At 63.1% G+C, this 24,827-nt stretch overlaps 3 protein-coding genes and 1 long non-coding RNA gene across 9 annotated transcripts; 1 reads left to right on the top strand and 3 right to left on the bottom strand.

Annotated features, from left to right (window-relative positions):
- Window positions 1-978: 978 nt before the first annotated feature.
- EXOSC4 (exosome component 4) lies at window positions 979-2,993 on the bottom strand. The gene is made up of 3 exons (XM_081258615.1): window positions 2,683-2,993; window positions 1,503-1,709; window positions 979-1,387 (listed from the first exon to the last, which is right to left on the bottom strand). Exons 1-3 carry the CDS (start codon window positions 2,851-2,853, stop codon window positions 1,028-1,030), a joined length of 738 nt encoding a protein of 245 aa, XP_081114741.1. The 5' UTR covers window positions 2,854-2,993; the 3' UTR covers window positions 979-1,027.
- A 2,812-nt stretch (window positions 2,994-5,805) lies between these two features.
- LOC308630157 lies at window positions 5,806-10,918 on the bottom strand. 2 transcript variants are annotated; one of them, XR_014017772.1, is made up of 2 exons: window positions 10,724-10,918; window positions 5,806-8,052 (listed from the first exon to the last, which is right to left on the bottom strand). It is a non-coding gene; the product is annotated as an uncharacterized lncRNA (long non-coding RNA). The 2 variants fall into 2 exon arrangements; XR_014017773.1 differs by lacking the exon at window positions 10,724-10,918 and adding an exon at window positions 9,575-9,664.
- A 100-nt stretch (window positions 10,919-11,018) lies between these two features.
- OPLAH (5-oxoprolinase, ATP-hydrolysing) lies at window positions 11,019-20,783 on the top strand. Of its 5 annotated transcripts, none has more exons than XM_081258609.1 (27): window positions 11,019-11,201; window positions 11,685-11,908; window positions 11,984-12,175; window positions 12,670-12,769; window positions 12,850-12,973; window positions 13,059-13,254; window positions 13,337-13,502; window positions 13,610-13,748; window positions 13,829-13,896; window positions 14,000-14,289; window positions 14,386-14,498; window positions 14,590-14,760; window positions 14,910-15,047; window positions 15,139-15,277; window positions 15,397-15,509; window positions 15,696-15,847; window positions 16,365-16,525; window positions 16,604-16,705; window positions 16,777-16,951; window positions 18,552-18,736; window positions 18,860-19,006; window positions 19,092-19,226; window positions 19,388-19,537; window positions 19,651-19,808; window positions 19,936-20,096; window positions 20,226-20,323; window positions 20,572-20,783. In XM_081258609.1, exons 2-27 carry the CDS (start codon window positions 11,738-11,740, stop codon window positions 20,716-20,718), a joined length of 3,891 nt encoding a protein of 1,296 aa, XP_081114735.1. In that variant the 5' UTR covers window positions 11,019-11,201; window positions 11,685-11,737; the 3' UTR covers window positions 20,719-20,783. The 5 variants fall into 5 exon arrangements, with proteins under 5 accessions (XP_081114735.1, XP_081114736.1, XP_081114739.1 ...); XM_081258610.1 differs by having other exon boundaries at window positions 11,020-11,201; window positions 14,024-14,289; XM_081258613.1 differs by having other exon boundaries at window positions 11,118-11,201; window positions 11,617-11,908.
- A 568-nt stretch (window positions 20,784-21,351) lies between these two features.
- On the bottom strand, window positions 21,352-23,602 carry LOC308630053 (sphingomyelin phosphodiesterase 5-like; the record flags this gene model as incomplete). Its single annotated transcript, XM_081258434.1, has 4 exons — window positions 21,352-21,613; window positions 22,041-22,958; window positions 23,089-23,227; window positions 23,446-23,602. 4 exons carry the CDS (start codon window positions 23,600-23,602, stop codon window positions 21,547-21,549), a joined length of 1,281 nt encoding a protein of 426 aa, XP_081114560.1. The 3' UTR covers window positions 21,352-21,546.
- Window positions 23,603-24,827: the final 1,225 nt, after the last annotated feature.

Genomic DNA, 24,827 nt, shown 5'->3' with positions numbered 1-24,827 from the left:
CTCGGCTCGAAGGGGAATCAGAGTAGGATGATGAGCAGGGCAGGTGGGAGGAAATCCGGAAGCGGCGACCAGAGCATAGACGCCGCAACATTTCTGAAGGTGCTGCCACTGGCAACCACAGGTCTGGATGCTGTGCTGGGAAGTGAGGGGGCTTCCGTGAACTGAGAGACCAAGGCATTGGCGGACCCTTTCCTATGGATGTCGGTCACCACAAACAGCCGAGTGGAATCACAGCGTGTGCCCAGAACCGAGGTCACTGGGGTCAGATGACCACAGGGAGGAAGGTGCGTGATCCTACTGTCCAAAGGGGTGTCAAAGGAGCTGAGGTGTGTTAAGTAGAAAGTGGGGCGCACCCCTGTCCAGGCCAGGAGGTGCCTGGGATATTGGAGGAGAAGCAGCCCCGGGGCAGGCTGCAGGGGCTCAGGCAGGTCTGAGGGCAAGGGGTGGGAGAAGGGGAGTCTGAAGAGGGAGGGGCAGTGGTGGGGCAGCAGGGGGTGTCTGTGTCTGACTGAGAAAGCATCAGAGCTGAGAAGACTCCAGGCTAGATCATGTGTCTGTTGTACTTTTGGAGCCCAAGGTAAGTAGCAGGACAGGCCCAAGGGATTCCTAGGGGGAAAGAGAGCATTCCGTGTAAGCCATAATCCAGAGCATGTGGGATATGGGCCCCTACATCACCACGGGGGATACCACAGCCAGCTGAGTTCTCACTCAGCACTTGTGCTCAGGGCCCTGGATGTGCCGGGCTGAGAATGACAGACTCCACGGTCTCAGGCCATGTCTCACTGCTCAGCTGCCTTGATCCCTTCCTGGCCCAAGCCACTCTCCTCACCCAGGGACATCCCCTCCTTGTTCAGGCTTTGACTCGTGAGGCTGCAAGGGGTACGCAGTTCACGTGTGGGGGAGCATCCTTAGTCACCCCTGGAGCCAGCACCAGGCCAGGCTCTGAGGGCATGGAAGTGCTGCGGGGAGAGACCAAAGTACAGTGGAGTGTGCGTGGGTTTTATTCTGGCCCTGGGTGGCCATGTGCTCAGTCCCCCAGCAAGACAGAGGCCTCCTGGACGTGCTGCCGGACCACACGGTCCAGTAGGGTATGTACATCTCGGGCGGCCTGGGCAGCAGCCTCTAGCACCTGCTCCAGGTGGTCCTCATGCAGCCTGGCGTCCATCTCAAGCAGTGCAATCTGGCCTGAGGATGGTAGCAGGGCCAGGGCCAGCTGGGGGCCACCAGCTGCTTCCTCCACGTGGCTGAGGTCTGCCAGGGCTGTTCCATCCACAAAGCCAGCTGAGCAGGCACACACAAAGTCCCGCATGGGTATCCCTGCATCCAACACTGCCAGCGTGGCTGCATTCACACAAGCCGCGTAGGTCCCACCATCTGCCTGCAGCACCTGCAGGGACCCCCCCAGTGGCATCAGTCCATTAGGCCGCTGACCCCATCCCCCCCCCGCACACCCCCTCCTCCTCCTCTCTCCCCTCCCTGGGTTGAGGGCTGCAGTCTCTCACCTGCACATAGATATCAATCTGGGAGCGTGGATGCAGTTGTGTAAGGATGGCTGCCTCGAAGGTTTGACGCAGCTGCAGGCCCATCTCGCAGGATTTACGGTCCCCATGTGGCCGCCGCTTGCGCTCGCCTGTGCTGAAGGTCGCAGAACTATACTGGCAGTTCACCAGGGCCCTGTCAGGCAGGGCTCGTGCCCGGGAGCCCCGGATCTGGGGGAGGGTTGGGGGAGGACACGTGAGCCAGGCCCACTCCTCCCAGCTCACACTACCCCTTCCTCTGGCTCTTGCCCTGAGCCTTGGCCTCCCTCCCTCCCCTCCTTCTATCTGCAGCATCTCAACAAGCAACTACTTTACCTCCAAAACATAGCCTGAGGGAGGGCCACCGGGCCAGTCTGCAAGCTCCCATCACCTCTGGATCTCACCTCTCTCCTGACAGGCCTCCCTGTTTCCCTCCTTGAGTCATCTTCTCCCAGCCCACTCTCTGTTTGTATCAGAGTCTGTTTACAAATATCGAGTCTGATTCTGCCTTCTCTAGGCAGTACACATACTACTTACCTTTAAAGGCTTCCCACCACGTAGGAGGCAAAAATCCTAAATCTTTTCCCTGTTCTACAGATCTCTCAATCTCATTTGGAAATACTCCCCATCCTCCCCACCATCAGCCTTTCTGATCTGCAGGCGCGTCATGCTTACTCTTCCACCCCTCTGGCCTTACGCTTCCAGCGCTGGAGTGGCAATATACCCAGGCGGCTGTATTTACAGTCCCTGTCCTCACGGAGTTTGTTCCAGTGGGGAGACAAACGGTGAGAAATAAGTTAAATTGATGTCTGAGGAGGCGGGTGCAGAAAAGCAGCAAGTGTGTGAATGTAGGGGAGGGAATCTGACAGGTGATCTGGGAAGGTGTCACCGGCGGGTGACGTCGGAGTACAGCTGAGTGGTGAGGGAGCGAGTGGGAGCGCACCTGGCGGGTTTAGGAATAGCAAAGAGTGGAGGGCGCAGGGGACGGTGGCCGACGAGAAAGGCAGGTTCCATCGTGCATCACACGGTTAGAACTCTGGCCGCGGCCCCACACGGAGGCGCGCGCCGGCCTCACCTCCCGAGCCTCTGCTCAGCCTGGCGGCCCCGCGCACCCCGCAGTCTCTGCCCGCCCCGGAGGAAGCCCGGCTCGCGCGCGCCCACTCGCCTCGTGAGGCCCGTAGACCACCGCTAGCGCCTTGGTGTTGCCCTGCTCGATGTAGGCCGAGCCATCGGCCTGCGCGAATACACCCATCCGCGCCTGGATCTTACGCAGCTCCCCGGCGCGCCGCCCGTCCACCCGGTAGCCCTGGTCCGACAGAAGCTCCAGCCCCGCCATGCCGCTCGGCCGCTAGCCCCGTTTCCGCTCTCTGGAGAACTACAGTTCCCGGCGGCCCGGATGCCCCACTTCCGACCTCCAGAGTCCTACGGTTTCCGGAGCGCCGCCTCCCATTTCCGGTGCCGGAGAACGACGGTTCTCCCAGGGTTCCCGGCGGCGCCGGCTTCCGCACTTCCGGCCCGCGGAGAGGTGGGGCTGCGGCCGTTTGGGATGACTGTCCTGCGGCTGCCAGGGGTGGAGACCCGCTGGGCGTGGAATCCCCACGTCGTTTTCTCCCGGGTTTGTCGTGGGGGCGGTTCCCACGACCCTCGGGGCCTACCCGCCCTGCGTCGCCTTGGTCGCCGCCGGCGCGCGCCTTCTCCCGGACCCAGAGTCCCGGGCCTCCCACTGCGCCCGCGACCCGCCGGCCGGCCCTGCCGCGCCTCCGCCTCTCCCTCTGCGGCCGAGCCCCGCTCGGACCCCGCGCAGCCGGTGCGCCTCTGCTTCTCTTTGACGCCAGGCGTCTTCCTCGAGGTTCGCGGGTGAGAGCCGCGACTGCTGGAATGATAGCATCGTTTTGTCTGACGGCTTCTGTTCTTCCGCGCTCGTAAATGCATTCGTTTTCCCAAGCTGAGACACATTTTCTGTTCTCTTTTTTTTTTACCGTTTAAACAATTGTCCATTAAAAAAAACCCACATAGTTTATATTGTACATACACGTGGTTGCATTTTTTAGAGCAGTATTAATTTTCTTTTCCATGTTGCTTTAGTTCTTCACTCCGTACGACCCCACGCCCCCCAGCATCTGCCGTAGTTTAAGTACTGGTTTTATGATTTTCTTCACACTCACATAATTACATACAAGTCACAACAAATATGTGCAGTTGTAATGTACAGACATATAGGGGCTTTTGGAACTCTGGTTATTTATTTATTTTTTTTATTTTTATTTTTTTGCGGTATGCGGGCCTCTCACTGTTGTGGCCTCTCCCGCTGCGGAGCACAGGCTCCGGACGCGCAGGCTCAGCGGCCACGGCTCACGGGCCCAGCCGCTCCGCGGCACATGGGATCCTCCCAGACCAGGGCACGAACCCGTGTCCCCTGCATAGGCAGGCGGACTCCCAACCACTGCGCCACCAGGGGGGCCCTCTGGTTATTTTTTTTAATGGGATCATTTCATACACACTTTTCTGTTTCTCACTAAAAAATATGTAGTGAAATCTGTCCAGATAATCCTGTGGAACTCTAATTTTTTGCTTGATACTCATGGGGTGGATGTACCAGAATTTACCCATCTACTGCCCCACTGTGGGCAGTGGGTGTGTGTCCAGGGGCTTGGGAGATGGAACCCCAGGGTAGGGACTAACTGGGTGAAAGCTGTAAGTGTGAGTTACATTTTCCCTCCTTTCCCACCAAGAAAAAGTGTTACAGTTTTTACATGATCCTCGCCACCCTGCGGAGTGTTACTGACATGCTGTAGTCACTCCTGCATTTCTTTGCCTGATGTATTCCAACATCTTGTGTCGGTCAAGTCCCCTGGAACTGTTGAGGGGTCTACAGAAGGGAGAAATGAGATGCTCAAGGGGAGGGGACATGCCCCCCCCCGCCATAGGAGCAGTTAAATGTCAAGCTGTGAGAAGAGCAGGTGGAATGGATGTACTGTGGTGGGCTTGGGCCTAAGTCCTAGGCAGAGCGTCCCCTCCAAGGCGGTGGTCTCCTAGAACACTGGGGCACGAGGCCTGGCCACTGTGCCTGGTCGAAGGCTGTGGATGATGGCCGTCATTCTCTGCCACTGGCCATCCTCCATCCCCTCCCCCTCGACTCTTCAGCTGGACTGAGCAGGCCTTCTTCCCTCAGCAGTGTGGGCTCTTACTCTCCCAGTTCTTACTAGGTCAAGATTGCTGTAGTCCATTGATGCAGGTGGAAGCCCCCTGGGTGCCCCGCCCTCATTTCATGGTTGGCCCTAGCAGCTCAGGATAATTAGGATAATGTTGGTTCTGGGCCTAAGGAGACCAGAGTGACTGGGGGCGTGGCTTTTCCTTCCAGATCAGTGCCAACCTTACTGTGTCCCCTTGTGGAAGTGTCCCCCCACCCCAGGAACTAAGATCTCCAGCCTGGCAGCATCTCGGGTTTAGGGTATGGGCTGTTCAGGAATGAGCACCCCTTGGTTCTCTGGCCCTTGTGTTCTAGCCATAGGGTACACACATGGGTGGATTCACGTTTGGGGGCCTAAAGCTTATACAAATTTGGGAGCTGTGTTGAGGATCCCCAAGACCAGCCCTGGATTCAGTGATTTACTAGGACTCATAGAATTCAGCACATACAGTTGTACTCATGACCAAGATTCAAGGGAAAGGACGTTAATCAAAATCAGCAAAGGGAAAAGGCGGGTGGGGCAGAGTAAGAGGAAACCAGGCCCAGCTTCCAGAGTCCTCTCCTTGAGAAATCGCTCAGGACACACTCCATCCGCCCAGGAACAAGTTGCAACAATGTGTGTGAAATGCTGGCCACCAGGGAAGCTCACCGGAGACTCAGGGCCTATGGCTTTCATAGGGTGCTGGTCACAGTCGTGTAGGCACCCCTGCCTGGTATGTACCCGGAGTCCTGGGAGGAAAGCAGGAGTTTAGCAAAAACCATATTTGTTTGTACAAGGAGTTTAGGTTCAGTGAGCCACTCTTATTGGGAAATGGTAGGAACCCTTCTGAAACCTAGGTTCCCAGACGCCACAACTTTGCACACATCGTCTGAAGGAGAGCAGTCTCAGGGTCCTCTTTAAGAAACAGAGGACAGGGATTTCCCTGGTGGTCCAGTGGTTAAGACTCCATGCTCCCAATGCAGGGGGCCCAGGTTCGATCCCTGGTGAGGGAACTAGGTCCCACAGGCCACAGCTAAAGATCCCACACGCCACAATGAAGATCCCGTGTGCCGCAACTAATTTTATTAATAAATAAATATTTTTTAAAAGCAAAGAAACAGAGGACAAAATCATATTTACAAAGTTAAGTGAATAGAGTGAGGAAAGAAATCCCAACATGCAACACAAATTTTTAAAGTCGACCCATATCACAAACATCACAAAACACAGAAAACCAAATGTCATCAACGAACCTCCTGACGTATTTCTAACGTTTCCCCTGTGCTTGTCAGACGCAAAATCTGTCACCTTTCATGATGTCACCTTCTATATATAGAGGATAATTTAGTCTCCTCTCTAACACGCTTAATCAAAGTTTACTTTATTTAACATATTTATTTTTATTTATTTATTTTGGCTGCGCCGTGTCTTCGTTGCGGCACACGGGATCTTTTTAGTTGCAGCATGCGGGCTTCTTAGTTGCAGCATGCATGCGGGATCTAGTTCCCCGACCAGGGATCAAACCTGGGTCCCCTGCACTGGGAGTGCAGAGTCTTACCCTCTGGACCACCAAGGAAGTCCCATCAAAGTTTATTTTTATAACTTACAGCTTAGGAGAAAAGTTGTTTTCAGGTAACAGCACCTTTAGCTAATATTGTGTAAATTCTTAGAATTATTAAATGTGAGAAAACCTCTATCAAATTTCTTTTACATATGAGCCCTAAGATTTCAGGGCCTTTGGGGGCTCTCGTCTGTGGCTAACTTAGATGGTTTTCGAATTGACGACGCTCTTTAGCCAATTCCATTAGCTTGATGTGTAGTGACACACACCACAGAGGGCAGGTGTGTTCCTGGCAGCCACTTCTACACCAGAATGACAGCAAGAACTGAACTACATCAGGAAGTGAATGTTCCCTCAGAGCCACACTAAAGCTCTCCCGACTCAGCCTCCCTGAGTGAAGCCCATGAGGCCCCCCCGCCCTGTTCAGTGCAGCAGGGGAGGAAATGACCCAAATGGGAAGAGAGCATTAACCGACTGTGATTAAATTATGTGCTTTGCAAATTTTCCAAAATGTGCCACCCGGGGAACACTGCTGGGCCCTGGCCTGGAAGAGTCCCGAGCTGAGCCTCATGACTTCGCAGTGAATCTCTCCCCAGACCCCAGACCCCTTAGGCAGCACAGATGCATCTCAGCAGCGTCCCATCCCAAGAGGGGTCAACAGGGCCAGTTCAGGGTGCGGTTGAGGAACACTTTCAAGTCTGCCCCACGTCCAGCCATTGTAACAGGCTGAAGAAGAGCCAGGTCCTGATTCCCAAAGGCTGTGAATGTCACCTTCTATGGCAAAAGGAACTTTGCAGGTATGATTAAGCTAAGGGTCTTGAGAAGGAGAGTGTCCTAGAGTATCCAGGTGGGCCCTACATGTAATCATGAGTATCCTCCTTTGGAGGTGGAAGCAGAGGGGGAGGAGAGGTGACCTTGGAGGCAGATTGGAGCGATGCAGCCACAAGGCAGGGAGCGCCGCCTGCTGACCGCAGCGAGGAACAAATTCCCCCGGACCCTCCAGAAGGAACTGTCCTGGCTGACATCTTGATTTTAGCCCCAGTGACTCAGTTTGGACTTCCGGCCCCTGGAACTGGAAGAGAATAAACGTCTGTTGTTTTAAGCCTTCGGGTCTGTGGTAACGTGTTTGAGCTTTTTTTTTTTTTTTTTTCCCGGCTGCTCAGTGCAGCATGTGGGACCTTAGCTCCCTGACCAGGGGTTGAACCCACGCCTCTGCATTGGAAGCAGGGAGTCTTAACCACTGGACCGCCAGGGAAGTCCTGTTTGAGCTCCTTGATAAGTTCTCACCGCTAGGCTCTCCACCATCCTCCCCAGCCCCACACGCAGCGTCTGAGGAGCTGCTCAGCTGCGCCATGGAGCCACTCGTCCCCCCGTCTCACCTCCTCACCGCTGGGCGGGGTCTGGGGGAGCTGGGGCGGCTGGGAGCCTGCCCCTCCCAGAGATACCCCTGACCCGCGGGTGTTGCGGGGGAGGCCTCGTCTTCTCAGCTCGTCTCTCCCAGTTTCCTCTGCCCTCGGCTGGAGCCGAGCACAGGGCGCCCCGTGCTCTTGGCCCCAGCCTCTCGGAGCCGAGCTGTCAGGATGCAGAGCCGGGCGGGGAGGGGCGGGTCCCGCTCTTCTTACCAAGAAGTAGTAGACCTCCACGAATGGCTGCTGCAAGCCCAGAGTGACAGGGTCACTCCCGGAACGCCTGCCCCTGCCAGGCCTCTCAAGGTCACGGCTCACTGTCACTTCCACCATGTTCTTCCAGGTCAAAATAAGGCAGAAGGCCAGTTCAGAGTCCAAGAACTGCGAACTGGACGCACCTGTTGAGGGGAGACAGCACGTGCACCTGCAGTGGCAGCAGTGGTCGGCGGCCCTCTGTGCCCCAGGGGAGGCCACTGCCCGCTCCTCCAGCGAGGAAGGAGGGGCTGCTTCTGCCAGGAAGGGGCTTGTGGGAGTTTGGCAGCCTAAGATTCAAGTGTGTCCGCTCAAAGTTCCCATCCCAGGTCTCAAGGCTGACTCTGCCCCGGGACAGTGCACAGGCCATTTCCTTTGCAACCCAGCTACTTGTATCATCAGCTCCTGCGTTTCCTTCAACACAGGAGGCTGCGCTCGTTTCCACTGCTATGTAATAGGTTGCCCCAAATGCAGTGGCTTAAAACTACATCCACTTGTAAACTCACAGCTCTGTAGGTCACAAGTCTGGGTGCAGCATGGCTGCATTTGGGCAATTGGACTTGAATGACTATTTCATGACTTCCTTTCAGCTTGAAGAACTTTCTTTAGTATTTCTTGTAAGGTAGGTCTGCTAACAACAGATTCTCTCTTTGTTTATTTTGGACTGTCTTTATTTCACCTTAATTTACAAAAGATCATTTTCCAAAATATTGGACTCTTGCTTGAGTTTTTTAATGATTTGAGTTTGTCATCGCATTGTCTCCTGGCCTCCATTGTTTCTGATGAGAAGTTAGGTGTGAATCTTATGGTATTCTCTTATATGTGACCAGTTATTTTTATCTTGTGACTCTTGAAGTTTTCTCTTTGTCTTTCAAGATTTTGGCTATGACATATCAGGTCCTAGGGGCTGCTCACATGTCCTGCCTCATGGCCCCCCAGCAGTGGAGAATCCCCCCAGCAGTGAGAACTTCCTGCCAGCGTGGCACCCTGGAGCAGTGGGGAAAGGACATGCAAATCCTAGGAAAACTACTGGTTGACAACTGGAAACAGCAGACCCGCAAAAAGGAAACGATGATGTGAAATAAACAATAATCATAATGGAAGAAATGACACAAAATAATGGCAACTGCACAGAGCCGTCCCATTAGAAGACAGATTGGGTGGAGGAAAGAAGTCCTCTATACGATCTCAAGTGAAAACCCAATTGTTGTCCTTGAGGCGGCCGCCCTGCCCCCAGGAACCTGCTGTCCTCAATGTCTCCTGGGGCCTCCCTGCTCCCTGCCCTCCCCCCACCATTCCCTGAGGTTGTGGCCCTGAATGTGGTGCCTCATCCTCCATGTGACAGTGACACTCCCTGCCACCCCGACAGCAAGACCACTGTTGCCTCCAGCCTCGCCCTACGGTGCTCACTGGCTTACCCCACGCCCCCAAGCTCTGACCCACCTTAGTCTCCACAGTCCAGCTCCCCTTTGCTGTTGGGCCAGACATGCCCCCTCCCTCAGGGCAGCTCAAACATCCACCCTCCTGACCCCTTCAGATGCTGTGCTGGCCACGACCGCCTCTGGGACTGTGCCCAGTCAGCCAGCCCCACAACCTGGCACGGGCAGCTGGTGGCCAGTGGGTGGCCAGATGGGTGGGGAAGGATGCCTGAATCTCGCACCCCTCTACCTGCAACACCGCCATCCTAGGCTGGGATGCAAAAGCTTCTGTCCTCCAGGAGGGGCTTCCTAGGGGGACTCCAGGCCTGGGGCAGGAGATCCAGCGGCTGGCACAGGAGAACCAAGAGCTGCGGCGGCTTGTGCAGCTCATCCAGGAGAACCAGGAGCTGAAGCTGGTGCTTAGGAACCGGGGCAGCAGCCTGAGCTTCTGCAGCTCCGGGCTCCTGGCCGAGGTGACTGCCAGCCCCCGCTTGCCCCAGCGCAGAACCATCAAGTTCAAGGATGCTGAAAGAGGTGCGTGGGCCAGGGCCGTGGGGGTCTCCTCAGGGACCAACAGGCTGCACTCATTGAGCCATGCAGGACAGCGAATAGTGGGAGAAACCCCTGCTCCCGTGCGGCCGTGTCCTGTCAGGTGCTGACAGGTGCTGTGGAGGAAGGGGCAAGGAATGGAGTCGGGGGGGCTCTTTTAGGGGTGCAGCAGGGAGAAGGTGACATCTCTGAGAGAGTGACCTCAGAGCAGCGCTAGACTGAAGCGAGGGAGCCGTGAGGCTGCGCTTTACTGCCCCATCGTGCAGAGGACGGAGGCGGCCGGAGGCCAGCAGTCCGGGGGGGGCCCTGCCGCAGCCTCGGTTGCGGCCCAGACCCTGTGCCCTCACAGCAGCCCACCTCCCTCTCTCCTCCTGGGACTAAGCAGGCATCAAGGGCCAGCAAGGCTCAAGGAAGCGGGAGAGCCTGGGGTGGGATGGGGCCAGGGCATGGACAGTGTCGCTGCCTGTCTGGCCCGCGAGGTGAGGTGGCCCCTTCACCTGCTGTTCCTCTGCTTGGGAAGCCCCCTATCCCCCACCGTTCCTTTGCGGGAGCCCCTCACAGCTCCAGCCCACCTCAGGCCTGGGCAGGCACCCGGGCAGCTTTCAGCTCGCGGGGAAACAGGTCGGGGAAGGGCAGCCACCCGCGCCGTGGTCCCGAGACTGACCACGGCGTCTGGCGATATCAGCCCGAGCGTCGCGCGGTCGGCCTGGGAGGGCGGTGTGGAGGGCCCCCAGCCCACAGCGCCTGGCACGCCCACGGGGTGTGAGGGGTTTCTGCAGGGCGCCCCCCTGCCCCCCCCCACCCCGGTCGGGCCACTCAATTCTGCCCTCCCGCGTCACCCATCTCCCACCTCGGGCCGCCACAGCCGCCGCACGCTGGGGGGCGCGGTCCGAGGTCTTCTGGGCAGCCGGCTCCGCCTGCCCCGGGGTACCTGGAAGAGGGTACCCGGGGCGCCCGCGGTCAGCGAGCTCCGGACCGGCGCAGGGCCGGACGGCCGCAGAGCCCAGGTGCCCGGGGGCCGGGCCGCGGGGTGGGGCCGCGCCGGGACAGCGCCGCCCCGCCGGGGATCTGGATGGAGACGCCTGCCGCCCGCGGCCCAGCTCGGGCCCCGCCCCACAGTCCGCGGGGCAGCTCGCGGCCGAGGGAGGGGGCGGCTCCGGGCCACCCGAGCCTGACGCAACCGGAGAGCCTGACGCAACCGGAGAGCCCGGCGCGCCGGGACCGGTCGTGCGGGGGGTGGGCGCCGCTTCCGGGCTGGGGGCGGGCGCGGCAGGGCCCGGAGCGAGTGCGGCCAAACGGACGGCGAGCGACCGGAGCCGACAGGCCAGGTGGGCCCCGCGCCAGGATCCTCCGCGCTCCCCTGTCCGCACCCCCGGACCCCACTCGCCCCCACCGCCCGCTCCCCTTCGCCTCCCGGCCCCGCCCCGTGGTCTGCGCAGGCTCCGCCCCGTCCCCGAGTCCCGCTGGGCCTCTGCTCCAAGGTCGAGCAGTTGGGAAGTGGGCCTTTTCTCACCAGCCCCCAACCCACGTGCCTCTTCGTGCTTAAGGGCCCAGAAACCCCAGCCCGAGGGCTCCCGCCGCGCCTCCTCCTTTGAAAGGCCTGCTCCGGGCCCTGGGGTCCCTTGCAACCCTGCGCACTGGACTTGGGGAGTGGGGGTCATGAGGCCCTGCAGGACTTGCCCAGCTCTGGCTCCACCCAGGGCCCCTCATGGGCGTGGAATCCCTGTCTTCTCCCCATCCCAGCTCTGCCCAGGGCTGCCCACCTGTGGATGACCCCCAGGCCTCCCTGCTGACCCACTGCCTCTGGCCAGGGCTCCCAGGACTGCCGGCTGAAGAGTCGCTGCTGGACTCCAGCCCCGTCACCATGGGCAGCCCGGAGGGGCGCTTCCACTTTGCCATCGACCGTGGAGGCACCTTCACAGATGTCTTTGCCCAGTGCCCAGGGGGGCACGTAAGGGTCTTAAAGCTGCTCTCAGAAGACCCCGCCAACTATGTGGACGCACCCACTGAGGGCATCCGCCGCATCCTGGAGCAGGTGGCCAGGGAGGAGTGGTGGGGTGGGGAGGGACCTTGGGGCCAGAGGCCTGATGGCTGACCACGTGGTTCCCAGGAGGGGGGCATGCTGTTGCCACGGGACCGGCCTCTGGACACCAGTCGCATCGCCAGCATCCGCATGGGCACCACAGTAGCTACCAACGCGCTGCTGGAACGGCGCGGGGAGCGGGTGGCACTGCTGGTGACTCGCGGCTTCCGAGACCTGCTGCATGTGGGCACCCAGGCCCGTGTAGACCTCTTTGACCTGGTGAGTTCACGCCAGCAGGCGGCCAGCTCTGCGGCACACGTTTTCCCTGGAGTGCCGTGGCCCCTCAGGGAGGGTGGTCCTTGGAAGGGTCAGTGCCAGCCCAAGGCCACCAGCTGATAAGAGAGGAGGTTCTGGGCACTCGTAGTGGGACGCTGCGTCCCCTTAGCCCTGACTGGTCACCTGTTGTCCTGTGCCTGTCTGCCGCTCCGCCCAGTCTTGGACCCTGACCCTCACCCCCACTGCTGGGTTCTGGGAAGGAGCTGCCTTTGTGGGGGTGGGGCACTTGGCTGCACTCAGAGGCCTGGGGGCAGAGAGCCGCCCCCCGGGTGGGCCTTCCCACCCGCTCTGAGTGTGTCACCCTGTCTCACTGTGTCTCCTGGGCCTGTGGACTGGCCTGTTGGGACACATCCGCTCACCTGCATCGCCCCACCCATGCAGGGTCCCAGCAGGGACCCTCAGGCCTGGGCCTCCTCTGAGCCTCTGCCTGCCCTCAGGCTGTGCCCATGCCCGAGATGCTGTACGAGGAGGTGCTGGAAGTGGACGAGCGTGTGGTGCTACATCGAGGGGAGCCAGGTGCTGGGACGCCCGTGAAAGGTACGGATGCCCGAGTGTTGGGGCGCAGGGCAGCAGGCCCAGATGGGCCTTTGATGGGGCAGCGGCGGGCTTCCCTGCAGGCCGCACAGGGGACCTGCTGGAGGTGCAGCAGCCTGTGGACCTGGGGGGCCTGCGAGGGAAACTGGAGGGGCTCCTGTCCCGAGGCATCCACAGCCTGGCCGTGGTGCTCATGCACTCATACACGTGAGCGTGGGCTGGCTGGGGGCGCGGGCGGCGGGGGGGCCAGCGGGTGGGCAGGTAGCTCAGCGGCAATCGGACGTCATCATAGGTGGGCCCAGCACGAGCGGCAGGTGGGCGCCCTGGCCCGGGAGCTGGGCTTCACACACGTGTCGCTGTCCTCGGAGGCCATGCCCATGGTGCGCATCGTGCCTCGGGGGCACACTGCCTGCGCCGACGCCTACCTCACACCCACCATCCAGCGCTACGTGCAGGGCTTCTGCCGTGGCTTCCAGGGTCAGCTCAAGGTGAGGCCCCCCCGCCTGCCCGCCCCTGGCCCCCCCCACCCTGTGCCGCCCCGCCCCTCACTGCCCACCTGCCCGCCCACAGGACGTGCAGGTGCTGTTCATGCGCTCTGATGGTGGCCTGGCGCCCATGGACTCCTTCAATGGCTCCCGCGCTGTGCTCTCGGGCCCTGCTGGGGGCGTGGTTGGTTACTCAGCCACCACCTACCGGGTGGAGGGTGGCCATCCTGTCATCGGCTTTGACATGGGAGGTATGAGGGCCCGAGGGTGGGGTCCGGGGGAGCCTCAGATGCCGGGCTGGGCAACGTCAGGCATCCAGGTCTGTGGGATGACTCCTTACCACCCCGTCTCCCACCAGGCACGTCTACCGACGTGAGCCGCTATGCTGGCGAATTTGAGCACGTCTTCGAGGCCAGCACAGCTGGGGTCACTCTCCAGGCCCCCCAGCTGGACATCAACACCGTGGCAGCTGGTGGGGGCTCCCGCCTCTTCTTCAGGTCCGCCCCATCCCGCACCTGGGCGGGGCCCCCAGCCCTGCCTCCCAACCCACCTCCACCTCCAATTCCCCTCTCCAAAGGTCAGGCCTCTTCGTGGTGGGGCCAGAGTCTGCAGGAGCCCACCCTGGCCCCGCCTGCTACCGCAAAGGTAAGAGGTGGCATGTGCCCTGCCAGCCCCCTTCCCACGGGGCCCAGGCCCAGCCCACCCCTCAGCCCCACCCCCATTGCCCGCTCCCGGCGCTCACCTCCAGCCCCACACCGTGCACACCTCCCAGGAGGCCCTGCGACCCTGACGGATGCTAATCTGGTCCTGGGTCGCCTGCTGCCTGCCTCCTTCCCCCACATTTTTGGGCCGGGAGAGGACCAGTCACTGTCCCCGGAGGCATCCCGAAAGGCCCTGGAGGCTGTAGCCACTGAGGTCAACAGCTTCCTGACCAATGGGCCTTGTCCGGCCTCCCCACTGAGCCTGGAGGAGGTGGCCATGGGGTTTGTGCGTGTGGCCAACGAGGCCATGTGCCGGCCCATCCGTGCACTTACGCAGGTACAGCCGCCTTTCCCCTCGCCCGGGGGTGGGGGGCAGGATGGGGGAGGGCCGGGCGGGGCAGGGTAGACCACTGATCCCCTTCTGGCTCCCCAGGCACGAGGCCACGACCCCTCGGCCCACGTGCTGGCTTGCTTTGGGGGAGCTGGTGGGCAGCACGCTTGCGCCATCGCCCGGGCCCTGGGCATGGACACCGTGCACATTCATAGGTGTGTCTGGGTGTGGTGCATGTGTTCTGGGGCTGGGGGGCCACTTTGGGAGGCACCCCACCCTTTCTCTGTGCGGCCCCTGTCCCCCTAGGCATAGTGGGCTGCTGTCAGCACTGGGGCTGGCCCTGGCAGATGTGGTACACGAGGCACAGGAGCCCTGCTCCCTGCCCTATGCTCCTGAGACCTTTGTGCAGCTGGACCAGAGGCTGAGCCGCCTGGAGGAGCAGTGTGTGGATACCCTGCGGGCCCAGGGCTTCCCCAGGTGGGGCTCCGGGGGCTGCCGGGCCAGGTGGGGGGCCTGCGGCATCCTAGCCGCTTCACTTGGGGCCTCTTTGGCAGCAGTCAGGGAGGGGTGGACTAGGTGTCCTCAAGGGTCTCCAGTGCGAGTGCCCCCCCCCGTCACCGTTGCAGGGCCCAGATCAGCACCGAGAGCTTCCTGCACCTGCGCTACCAGGGCACGGACTGTGCCCTGATGGTGTCCGCCCACCAGCACCCAGCCACTGCCCGCTCACCCAGAGCGGGCGACTTTGGGGCAGGCTTCGTCGAGAGGTACGTGAGCTCCGCGTCTCGGGAGCCCTGGCTGGGGTCCGCTGGCCTGGCTGCCCGCCCTGATGGCTCTCCGGGACCTCCGGGTGTGCAGGTACATGAGGGAGTTTGGCTTCATCATCCCTGAGCGGCCAGTGGTGGTGGACGACGTGCGGGTGAGGGGCACTGGCCACAGTGGCCTTCGCCTCGAGTACATCCCAAAAGCCCAGAGTGGGCCTCCCCGGGTAGACAAGGTTGGTGGCCCTGCCTGTGCCCGTCCACCCACACCCACTGGGACACGGGGACAGGTGTGTGGGGGGGTGCAGGGAGGGCACTGGCCCTCGGAACTTCGCTCACCTGACACCCTCTTCAGATGACCCGTTGCTACTTCGAGGGGGGCTACCAGGAGACCCCCGTGTACCTGTTGGGCGAGCTGGGCAATGGGCACAAGCTGCAGGGCCCCTGCCTCATCATTGACAGCAACAGGTGGGCTGCGGGCCAGGGTGACCTGTGGGGCCCTGGCAGGGGGTCCTCTGGCCCAGGCTGCAGGAGTCTGAAGGACTCTGGGGTCCCTTCACGGTTGGGCTGTTTCTGGGCCTGGGCACATGGGGTCCCTGCTTGGGATGGGTGTGTGGCCTGGCTCCTGCAGCCCCTCTGCTGCCCTGCCCCCAGTACCATCCTGGTGGAGCCAGCCTGCCAGGCAGAGGTGACTGAGACTGGGGACATCCGCATCTCCGTGGGGTCTGAGGCCCCCAGCATGGTGGGTGCCCAGCTTGACCCCATCCACCTGTCCATCTTCTCCCACCGCTTCATGAGCATCGCTGGTGAGTGGCTTCCCCCATCCCGCTCCCCCGCCCTGCTCCCTGCGGCGTGCCCGGCAGGGGTGTGCAGAGAGAAAGCTTGACGGGGGCGGGGGGGCCGAAGCGGAAGCCCTCCTGCGGTGGTGCAGGCAGTGTGGCCCTGGCCCTGGGATGGCACAGCCCCGCTGCACTGCAGGCCTTGGGCAGGGTGGGCGCTTTTCTCCTCCCAGCACCGTGTGATCTGGGCTCTGCACGGTGAACCCAGGCTCCGAAGCCTGTGCCTCGGCATCAGTTTCTTAATGTACGAAGCAGGGCGTAGGGTCGATGGGGGCGCCGGGCAGGGCTGGGGAGGAAGGGGTGCCCTTCACGTGAGCAAGGTGTGGCCGTGGCCTCGCAGTGTCTAGGTGGACCATCACCCACTTCGGGTCCTGGGTCCGGGACTCAGAGGCCTTGAAGGCGGTGGGTCCTGCCTCTCCGTACCCCGGGAATGCGCTGTGGATGGGGTGGGGCCAGCGGGCATCTGGTCACTCTGTGTCCCCAGAGCAGATGGGCCGCATCCTGCAGCGCACGGCCATCTCCACCAACATCAAGGAGCGCCTGGACTTCTCCTGCGCCCTCTTTGGGCCCGACGGGGGGCTGGTCTCCAATGCCCCTCACATCCCTGTGCACCTGGGTGCCATGCAGGAGACGGTGCAGTTCCAGGTTCGGCGGGCCCCTCTCCCTGCCCCCCGCCCCTTGCGCCGGCCCCCTCCCCACTCTGCACCTGTCTCCTGGCTTCAGATCCAGCACTTGGGGGCTGACCTCCATCCAGGCGACGTGCTGCTGAGCAACCACCCCAGCGCGGGGGGCAGCCACCTGCCAGACCTGACCGTCATCACACCGGTGAGGGTCGCTGCCCAGGTACCTTGGGTGGTAGGGCCGCCGGCGCCCCTGACCGTTGCCCTCACCCCTAGGTGTTTTGGCTGGGTCAGACGCGGCCTGTGTTCTACGTGGCCAGCCGCGGGCACCACGCGGACATTGGGGGCATCACACCGGGCTCCATGCCCCCCCACTCCACCACCCTGCAGCAGGAGGGCGCCGTCTTTCTGTCCTTCAGACTCGTCCAGGCGGGTGTCTTCCAGGAGGAGGGTGAGTGGGAACGGGTCTGGGGCTGAAACACCGCTTCCTGCAGCCAAGCTGGGCCGGACACGGGGATGCAGCCCCCGCTGCCTCCCTCCCCCCGGCCTAGGCCGGCCTCCCGGCTGAGGGAGCTGGGTGGTGACCCCCCAGGGTGGTTGCAGGTCGCCTCTCAGAGGCGATCACATGAGCTGAGCCGAGTTCTGCCTGGGCCCAAGAAGGCCTGGAAGGTTTGGGGGTGGGGAGCTGGCCAGGACACCCAAGGGATTGGGTGCAGGAGGGGGAGGAGCCTATTTTCAGGTGGGCGGCTGCTCGTGGCGTTTATGGTTTGCACTGGGTTTGCACTGGGTTTGCACTGGGTCTGGGGACTGCAGAGACACGGCGGCACCAGCGGCCCAGGGCTGCAGGCTCTCGGAGAGCTTTCCTGGGCCTGGGTCAGTCACTGGGCAGCTGTGAAGGGCTTCAGCTGGGCCTGAGCTGCCTGTGCACCAGGCAAGTCCCCTGCCTATGTGCAGGGCGCATGGAGGGTCCTGCAGGCCAGGCAGGGGGAGTGGGGTGGGGGCAGCTGCACTCGCCCTGGATGATGCTGAGCCTCAAGCTGGGAAGCAGCGGTGAGGGTGTTCTGGAGGTCAGGGCTGGTAAGTGGTAGGATGTAGGCAGCGGGGAGGGAAGCAAGTTGGACAGCCGTAGGATGCAGGTTCTGGCACTGCAGTTACCAGGAAGGTGGGACAGAAGCTGCAGAGGGACCTGGGGGTCAGGGACAGCTGGTGTGAGGCTGCAGGGGTCTGAGAGCCCTGGGGGCATCCGAGTGAGAACAGGTGATGTGGGCAGGGTGGAAGGTGGGGTAACAGAGCCATGGGCTGCTGTGGGTGCTGAGAACACAAACAGAGTGACTTGAGGCCTGGCTGCTCCCTTGGTCAGTATGGGGCGGGGGCAGAGGGTCGGGATCACTGAGGAACCTGTGCAGGCACGTGGCAGAGGACCCTGATCCAGACTCAGGAGGGGAGCTTTCCCGAAGCAGGGAGTGGTCCACGGGGCCAGAACCTGTACTGCTTGCCCGAGGTGGAGGCCTTGTCCAGATCTTTTGGGGGCGGTGGCGGGGTGCAAAGGCAGCCAGGCTGGCGCTCTTTCAAAACGACTGGCTGCAGCGGTGAGTTTGGGGCCCCAGGGCTGAAGGGCAGTGTGAGTGTGGGAGTGTTAAGGGAAGTGGGAGAGGGGAGGGGGGCCCAGAAAAGGCTGGAGAGTGGGGGCCAGGTGGTGGGGAGGTAGGGCAGGAGGAATGAAGGAGGGAGGAGACTTTGCTGAGGGAACCTGCCCCCTGCCCTGCCCACCTGCCCCAGGTACCGCCAGCCCACGTGCGATCATGGTCATGGTCAAAGCTGCTTGTCCCGTCCTAGGGTGCCCTGGGGGATTGTGGGAAGAAGGTTCAGTAGCCGATGGGGGGAAGTTGGGGGTTTTCAGGGACCTGGAAGAGCCAGCAGGGTAGTGGGGAGCCAGTGATGGGCCAACATGTGGTCCCTGCAGTGCCCCAGCAGAAGTACAGCAGGTGTGGAGCAGGGCACCAGGTGGCCCTGGGACTTTGAGTGGCTCAGTGGCGATCCCATCCATTCAGCGGTAACTGAAGCCCTGAGGGCACCAGGCAAGATTCCAGGCTGCAGCGGAACACGGAACCTGCATGACAACCTGTCAGATCTGCGTGCCCAGGTGGCAGCCAACCAGAAGGGCATCCAGCTGGTGGGCGAGCTCATTGGGCAGTATGGCCTGGATGTGGTGCAGGCCTACATGGGCCATATCCAGGTGGGCCTGGGGGAAGGAGCAAGTGGGCAGCTCTGTGCCTGCCCCGGGCAGGTGGACGGAGGTGGGGGGCACCTGGCCCCCCTGGAAGGCGGCGTGGTCGTTACTGAACATACTCCCCACCAGGCGAACGCCGAGCTGGCCGTGCGAGACATGCTTCGGGCCTTTGGAACCTCCCGGCAGGCCCGGGGCCTGCCCCTCGAGGTGTCTGCAGAGGACCACATGGACGACGGTTCTCCCATCCGACTCCGAGTGCAGATCAACCTGAGCCAGGTCAGTCGTGGGAGGAAGGACCTCCCCAGGCATCAGGGCCGTGGCCACCTGGCTGCTGACCTCTCCCCTCCTGTCTGGTGGGCAGGGCAGCGCTGTGTTTGATTTCAGCGGCACGGGGCCCGAGGTGTTCGGCAACCTCAACGCGCCTCGGGCCGTCACGCTGTCCGCGCTCATCTACTGCCTTCGCTGTCTGGTCGGCCGCGACATCCCACTCAACCAGGTGTGCGAGGGTGTGCTGTGCACACGGACAGCAGGTCGACCCCAAGCCCCATGTCGCCCTGAGAGAGCCCGGGGCTAGGTCGGCCCGAGGTCGGACTGATCCTAGGGATGCGCGTGGTGTACCTCCCAGCTGTTCTTGAGCGCTGGCCCCTCTCCCCACAGGGCTGCCTGGCACCGGTGCGTGTTGTGATCCCTAAGGGCTCCATCCTGGACCCGTCCCCAGAGGCGGCGGTGGTGGGCGGCAACGTGCTTACGTCGCAGCGGGTGGTGGACGTCATCCTGGGGGCCTTCGGGGCCTGCGCTGCTTCCCAGGTGCGGTGGGCCGGTGGGCACAGCGGCGGGGGGACGGGGGGAGGGCTGCGGGCTGCGACGGTCGGAGAGGGGATGCACCCCCAGCCAGTGCAGCGGCCACTTGCCCCTGCCAGGGCTGCATGAACAACGTGACCTTGGGCAACGCCCACATGGGCTACTACGAAACGGTGGCGGGCGGCGCGGGCGCGGGCCCCGGCTGGCATGGGCGCAGCGGCGTGCACAGCCACATGACCAACACGCGCATCACCGACCCCGAGATCCTGGAGAGCAGGTGGGCGGTGCAGGAAGGGGTGGGGCTGAGGGGCCGGGCCTGGGGCGGGGGCGGGAAGGGGTGGGGCTGAGGGGCCGGGCCTGGGGCGGGGCGGGCTGGGCTGGGCTGAGCCCCTGGCCCCGCGCAGGTACCCAGTTATCCTGCGCCGCTTCGAACTGAGACTGGGGTCTGGGGGGCGCGGCCGCTTCCGGGGCGGCGACGGTGTCATCCGCGAGCTGCTTTTTCGTGAGGAGGCGCTACTGTCGGTGCTGACCGAGCGCCGCGCCTTCCAGCCTTACGGCCTTATGGGTAAGTGGCTCCATTCCCCTCTCCCCCCACCCACCTCCTGTCCCATCTACCCCCCTGTTCCCCCACCAGCCCCCCGTGTCTCTCGCGTCCTTGCCTCCTGGGCCACCCCCACCTTGCCTCTTCTTGCAGGGGGTGAGCCCGGCACCCGTGGCCTAAACCTACTGATCCGGAAGGACGGCCGGACAGTGAACCTGGGTGGGAAGACCTCGGTGCCCGTGTCCCCCGGGGTAAGGATTGCGGCCTGGCCTGTCCCATCCCCGCCCCCACCCCCAGCTGCCCTCATCCCACAGGGTGAATGGAATTGCACAAATAACTAGAGACGGAGTTTAATTTGGCTCCTGAAGGAAGGGGGCCGCAGACCGGCTCTCTGGGGTCCCAGCTGGCTGCTGTGGAAGCACTGCCCCGCCGGGGATGGGACTGTGGCAGGAGACAGGCAGAGCCCGTCCCCAGCCTGAACCTCCCCTCTGCCCCACAGGATGTGTTCTGTCTCCACACACCAGGCGGCGGGGGCTATGGGGACCCGGAGGACCCCGCCCCTCTGCCGGCGTCGCTCCTGCAGCCCCTAGCCTTCCCTGAGCGGGGCAGCGTCTATGAGTACCGCAGGGCCCAGGAGACTGTGTGAGGGAGGGCCCCGTACAATAAAGATCCCTGAAGTCGTCCTGTTCCAGTGGCGGCTGGCCAGCCTCACGTTCTGCGTCCCTGTTGTCTTTCCACCCGTGCTGGCACCTGTCTCCTCCGTACCTGCCTTAGGAGGGCTTGGAAGTCCCAGAGCCAGGTGGTCCGTAAGCCCCGCCAGGGCGGTGCTGAATGTCACCTGTTCCACCTCTTGGGGGCAGGAGTCAGGTTGAGGAGTCGACCCAGCGCCCACAGGCCCAGCACCCTGCGCTCTGGCACTTACTGGGCTCAGAATGTGTCCGGGTCCTCCTCGGTAGGTGACGTCTTCCAGGCGCCGGCCCCGCCAGTGCTCAGCCGGGCGGCCTCCCCTGGGAGGGCCTGCCAGGGAGTGGCGGCGCCCTTCCTCCTGCTCCAAGGCCCTGAGGAGGGTGGCAGTGTCACCAAGGTCAGGGCAGCCCTCCTTCCTGGCGTTGCCTGGCCCCCAGGTAGCCACTCACCTCAGCATCTCCGCGAAGCAGGCCACGGAGTGGCGGAGATTGGAGGTTCTCAGCAGCGTTCCTGGGGAGGGCGGTATCAGTGGGAGCCTTGGCCCGCGAGCCCTCCCTGGGTCCGTCCGCCCCCAACCCCGGCGCGTCCCCAGCCGGCGGCGGTCCCGGAAGCGGCTGAACAGCTGGTGCTGCAGCTCCTGCGCGTGGTCTGCGGAGAGGCCGGCGCTCGGTGGGCGGGACCGCCCGCCCGCCCCGCTGCAGCCTCGTCTCACCTAAGCGAGCAGTTTTCGAAGTTTAGGTCACCCAGGCGCACAGTGAAGGCCACGGCCTCGTCACTTTGGCGGCTCTCAACCTCGGACAGCTCGGCCCAGTCCAGCAACAGCGTCAGCTGTTTGCGGCGCAGGAGCCCGTCCTCTGCGGGGCGGGGTGGGTTGGAGGGGAGGGACGGGGAGGGAAGGAAGGCTCAGTCCGAGGTGCCATTCTGCCTCCTGGACACCCAGTTGCGCCCGCACCTTCCCCCGCCCCGCCCGGTCCCGATCTGTGAGCCCACCAGCACTCGAAGGGACTGGCGGCGCCTGGGGCAGTGAATAAACGGTGGGCGGAGGGGAGGTGCAGACAAGGGTTGGGACTCCGCGCAGAGTGATGGGGGGGCGGCCCTCCCACGAGCCTACGAGCAGCCAGTCGGGCTCACCGCTCGGCGCATGCAAATGCGTGCAGTGCAGGAAGCCCACGATGCCGCGCCCGTCCGGGATGCCCAGCTGCGCTTGGGGACCTTCGCGCGTTCGACCCCATGCCCCGTCCCCTCCCGGGTCCCGGAGCGCCGCGGCCGGTGGGCGGGCACCTGTGCAGAAAGTAGTCCCTTGGAGCACAGCGCATCCTCGCGACGTGCGTGAAGAAGGACTGGAAGGCTGCGCGTAGCAGCGAGTAGCGCGAGGCCAGCAGCAGCCCGCTGCCCAGCAGCTTCAGGTGTAGCCCGGGCTGCAGGCCGAATGTGCCCACGTCGTACGACACCGGGCGCAGATTGGGCGCCAGGCGACTCGCCGAGCGTCGCTCTGCGCGAAGGTCGAACACCTCCTGCAGGCACATGAAGTCCAGACTCGCTGGCATGGCGCCTATCAGCACCCCGCACGGCATCCCCTGCACTGGCGAACTGCAGCCGGTAGCCCCAGAGGGCGGATGCCGCAGGCCGGCGAGCAGCACGGCGCCCACGGTCTCGGCCCGCCGCTGGCTGTGCGGCAAGTTGCTGAAGCGCGCCAGCCCAGCGGGGAGCAGGCACAGGTTGGCGCCGAAGAAGCTGAAGCTGCGCGCGGGCTCAATTGGGGGGCGCCAGGGCGTGGAGGGCGCCCAGAACTGCGGAGGGGGCTGGTAGCAGAAGGGACGGCGCCAGGCTTGCAGCAGCAGCCAGAGCAGCAGGTCCGGCAGTGCCAGAGGCAGGCCGACAAGAAGCAGCAGCGGCAGAGCCGCTCCGGCGCCCGCTGCAGCGCTCAGCCGGATCTGGTCGCTTGGGCGTGCGGCCGGCGCCCAGCAGCCCAGCAGCTGGTCCAGGGCCCAGTAGGCTGGGAAACGTAGCGCGCGGGCCAGGCCGGGGAGAGCGTGCAGCACAGGGTGCGGGAAGGGCGAGGGCCGTAGGGCGCAGGGCGTCGGGGGCCAGTCGGGCGGGCGTGGCGTGGCGTGGCGCGCGGGGCTCTCGGTGGCAAGTCTCTCCGACGACTCACTGGCTTCCAGCGTGCGAGTCGACTCGTTCGTGCGTGCTCGGGAGCTTCAGGGGAGTCACAGGGGTCAAGGCCACGTGGCACAACTTGTGCGCGGAGCCTGCAAGGCGCCGAGCCCCCGCGAGCCTGGGGGTATGGGCACAGGCGGAGCCACCCGGGAAGCCGCCCTCTCCTCACCCGCGCGGAACCTCGGCGGCGGTTGGAGAACAAAAGGGAAAGCGAAAGAGACCCTGGTCCCGCCCCAGATCCTTCTTGCCCCGCCCTCCCCTGAAAGCCGCAGGGAGACCCCCCCGACCCGCCCCGATGGGAGCGACTTCTGGGTGCAGCCCACACCAGGTGGAGGGCGACACTTTTTAATGCGGGCCGGCGCAGCGACAGGGAGTGGAGCGCGCTGCGCGCTGCATCCCCCTCTCCCTCCTCCCGCAAGTCAGAGTGTAACGGCCCCGGCGCTCCCGCTGCCCAGACTGCGGGATCTACCCGACCCCGACCTGCTTCCCCCAGTCCGAGGAAGGGGCGGACTCGGAGAGGCCTGACCATCCACCGGCTCAGCGCCGGGCACAGCCCATAGCGGAGCCGGCTCTGTGACCCTCCCCCAGGAAGCTGCCAATCTGGGGGAAGGGCCGTTGGTTCGGTTCTGCGCAGCGGGCCGGGCCACCGGGGCCCGCGAGCCAGGTGGGAGCCAGCTCTGCATCCGCGGAGCCCTCTTGCACCCGCTCTGTTGCATCCCAGGACCGAGCTGCCCCGCGCTTGCTCAGGCGCTGCCCTGCCCTCCACCTTCCTAGTTCGAGCTGTGAACCAGTTCCTAGAGCTCTTAACGTTGCCTCTTAAATTGCCCTGAAGTTTGGGCCAGGGTTGCTCTTCACACCTACAGACGCGGAGGAGAAGGGGCTTCTGCTCTCCCCCCAGCCCCCAATTTTCCAGGAATCCCTGATACCCTTTACAAATCAAGATCTGGTGCCGGGTGTGCCTGTTGCTACGGGTTTGTCGTATTGCTAAGCCTTCTCAGCAGACAGAGCTAGAAGGTCTGTATGTATAGCTCTCTAACATATCTATACACAGAGGCCTTCCCTGCCTTTCCCAGGGGTCTGGCTTCATCTCCTGAAGTAGCAGGCCTGGGAGTGAGGGGAGCAAGAAGGCAGGGAGCCCTGGGGCCAGAGCACCCCAGCACGCCCTGCACCCCCTCCCCTCTGCACCCCTTGCTGGTTGCTGACATGATTCCCCTGTTTGAACCCCGGCCCAGGGGCTCCCCTGTCCACTTGCGGTCCTCAGGCTGGCAGGCGGCGGTGCTTCCAGAGCCTCCCTGGCTGGGGTCCGCTTCCCCGCCACCGCCCCCCCTTCAGGCAGGCAGGCCCTCTGCCCCACACTGCTGTGCTCGCGCACGTCCTGAAGGGACAAGCGTCCTGGCCTACAGCCCTCTGCGCCCCGCACTCTCCACCAGCCCTTCCCCTCCGAGTCTATGGGTCACCTCCAGGAGCCCCACCCCACCCCATCCCCACTGCAGCTCTCCCGGGCTCTGTTCGGCTTTCCGTCCGGCCTGTGCACCTCAGCTCTGCCCCTGCAGTAAGTGGGATCTGCCCTCGCCAGCTCTGACTCTCCCCGTCCGGTCCCTTCCTGCGGGGGCCTTTGGCAGGGACCCCGTCTCCCTGGGCTGCCCGGTGCCCAGGTTCCTCCTGGCTCCCCTCCCTTGAACGTCCTCCTGCCCTCAGTGAGGTTCCAGAAGCGCTTGTCGCTGCCTCGTGCAGAGGGAGGAGCTCCCACGCCCACATCCTTCTCTTGACCTCGCCTCCGCCTGCTGCTCTGTGCCCAGGCCTCACTCCCATGCTCGTCACCAGGCCTGCTGGCACACCCACGACCCTCCCCTGCCCGTTCGGCTCCTTCCTGCTTCCTGCTCTCCCCCCTTCAGGTGTCAGGGGCTC

The sequence above is a fragment of the Mesoplodon bidens genome, assembly GCF_964165515.1.
Source record: "Mesoplodon bidens genome assembly, chromosome: 16".
Classification (NCBI taxonomy): Eukaryota; Metazoa; Chordata; class Mammalia; order Artiodactyla; family Ziphiidae; genus Mesoplodon; species Mesoplodon bidens.
This window is presented reverse-complemented; position numbering and strand designations above follow the sequence as displayed.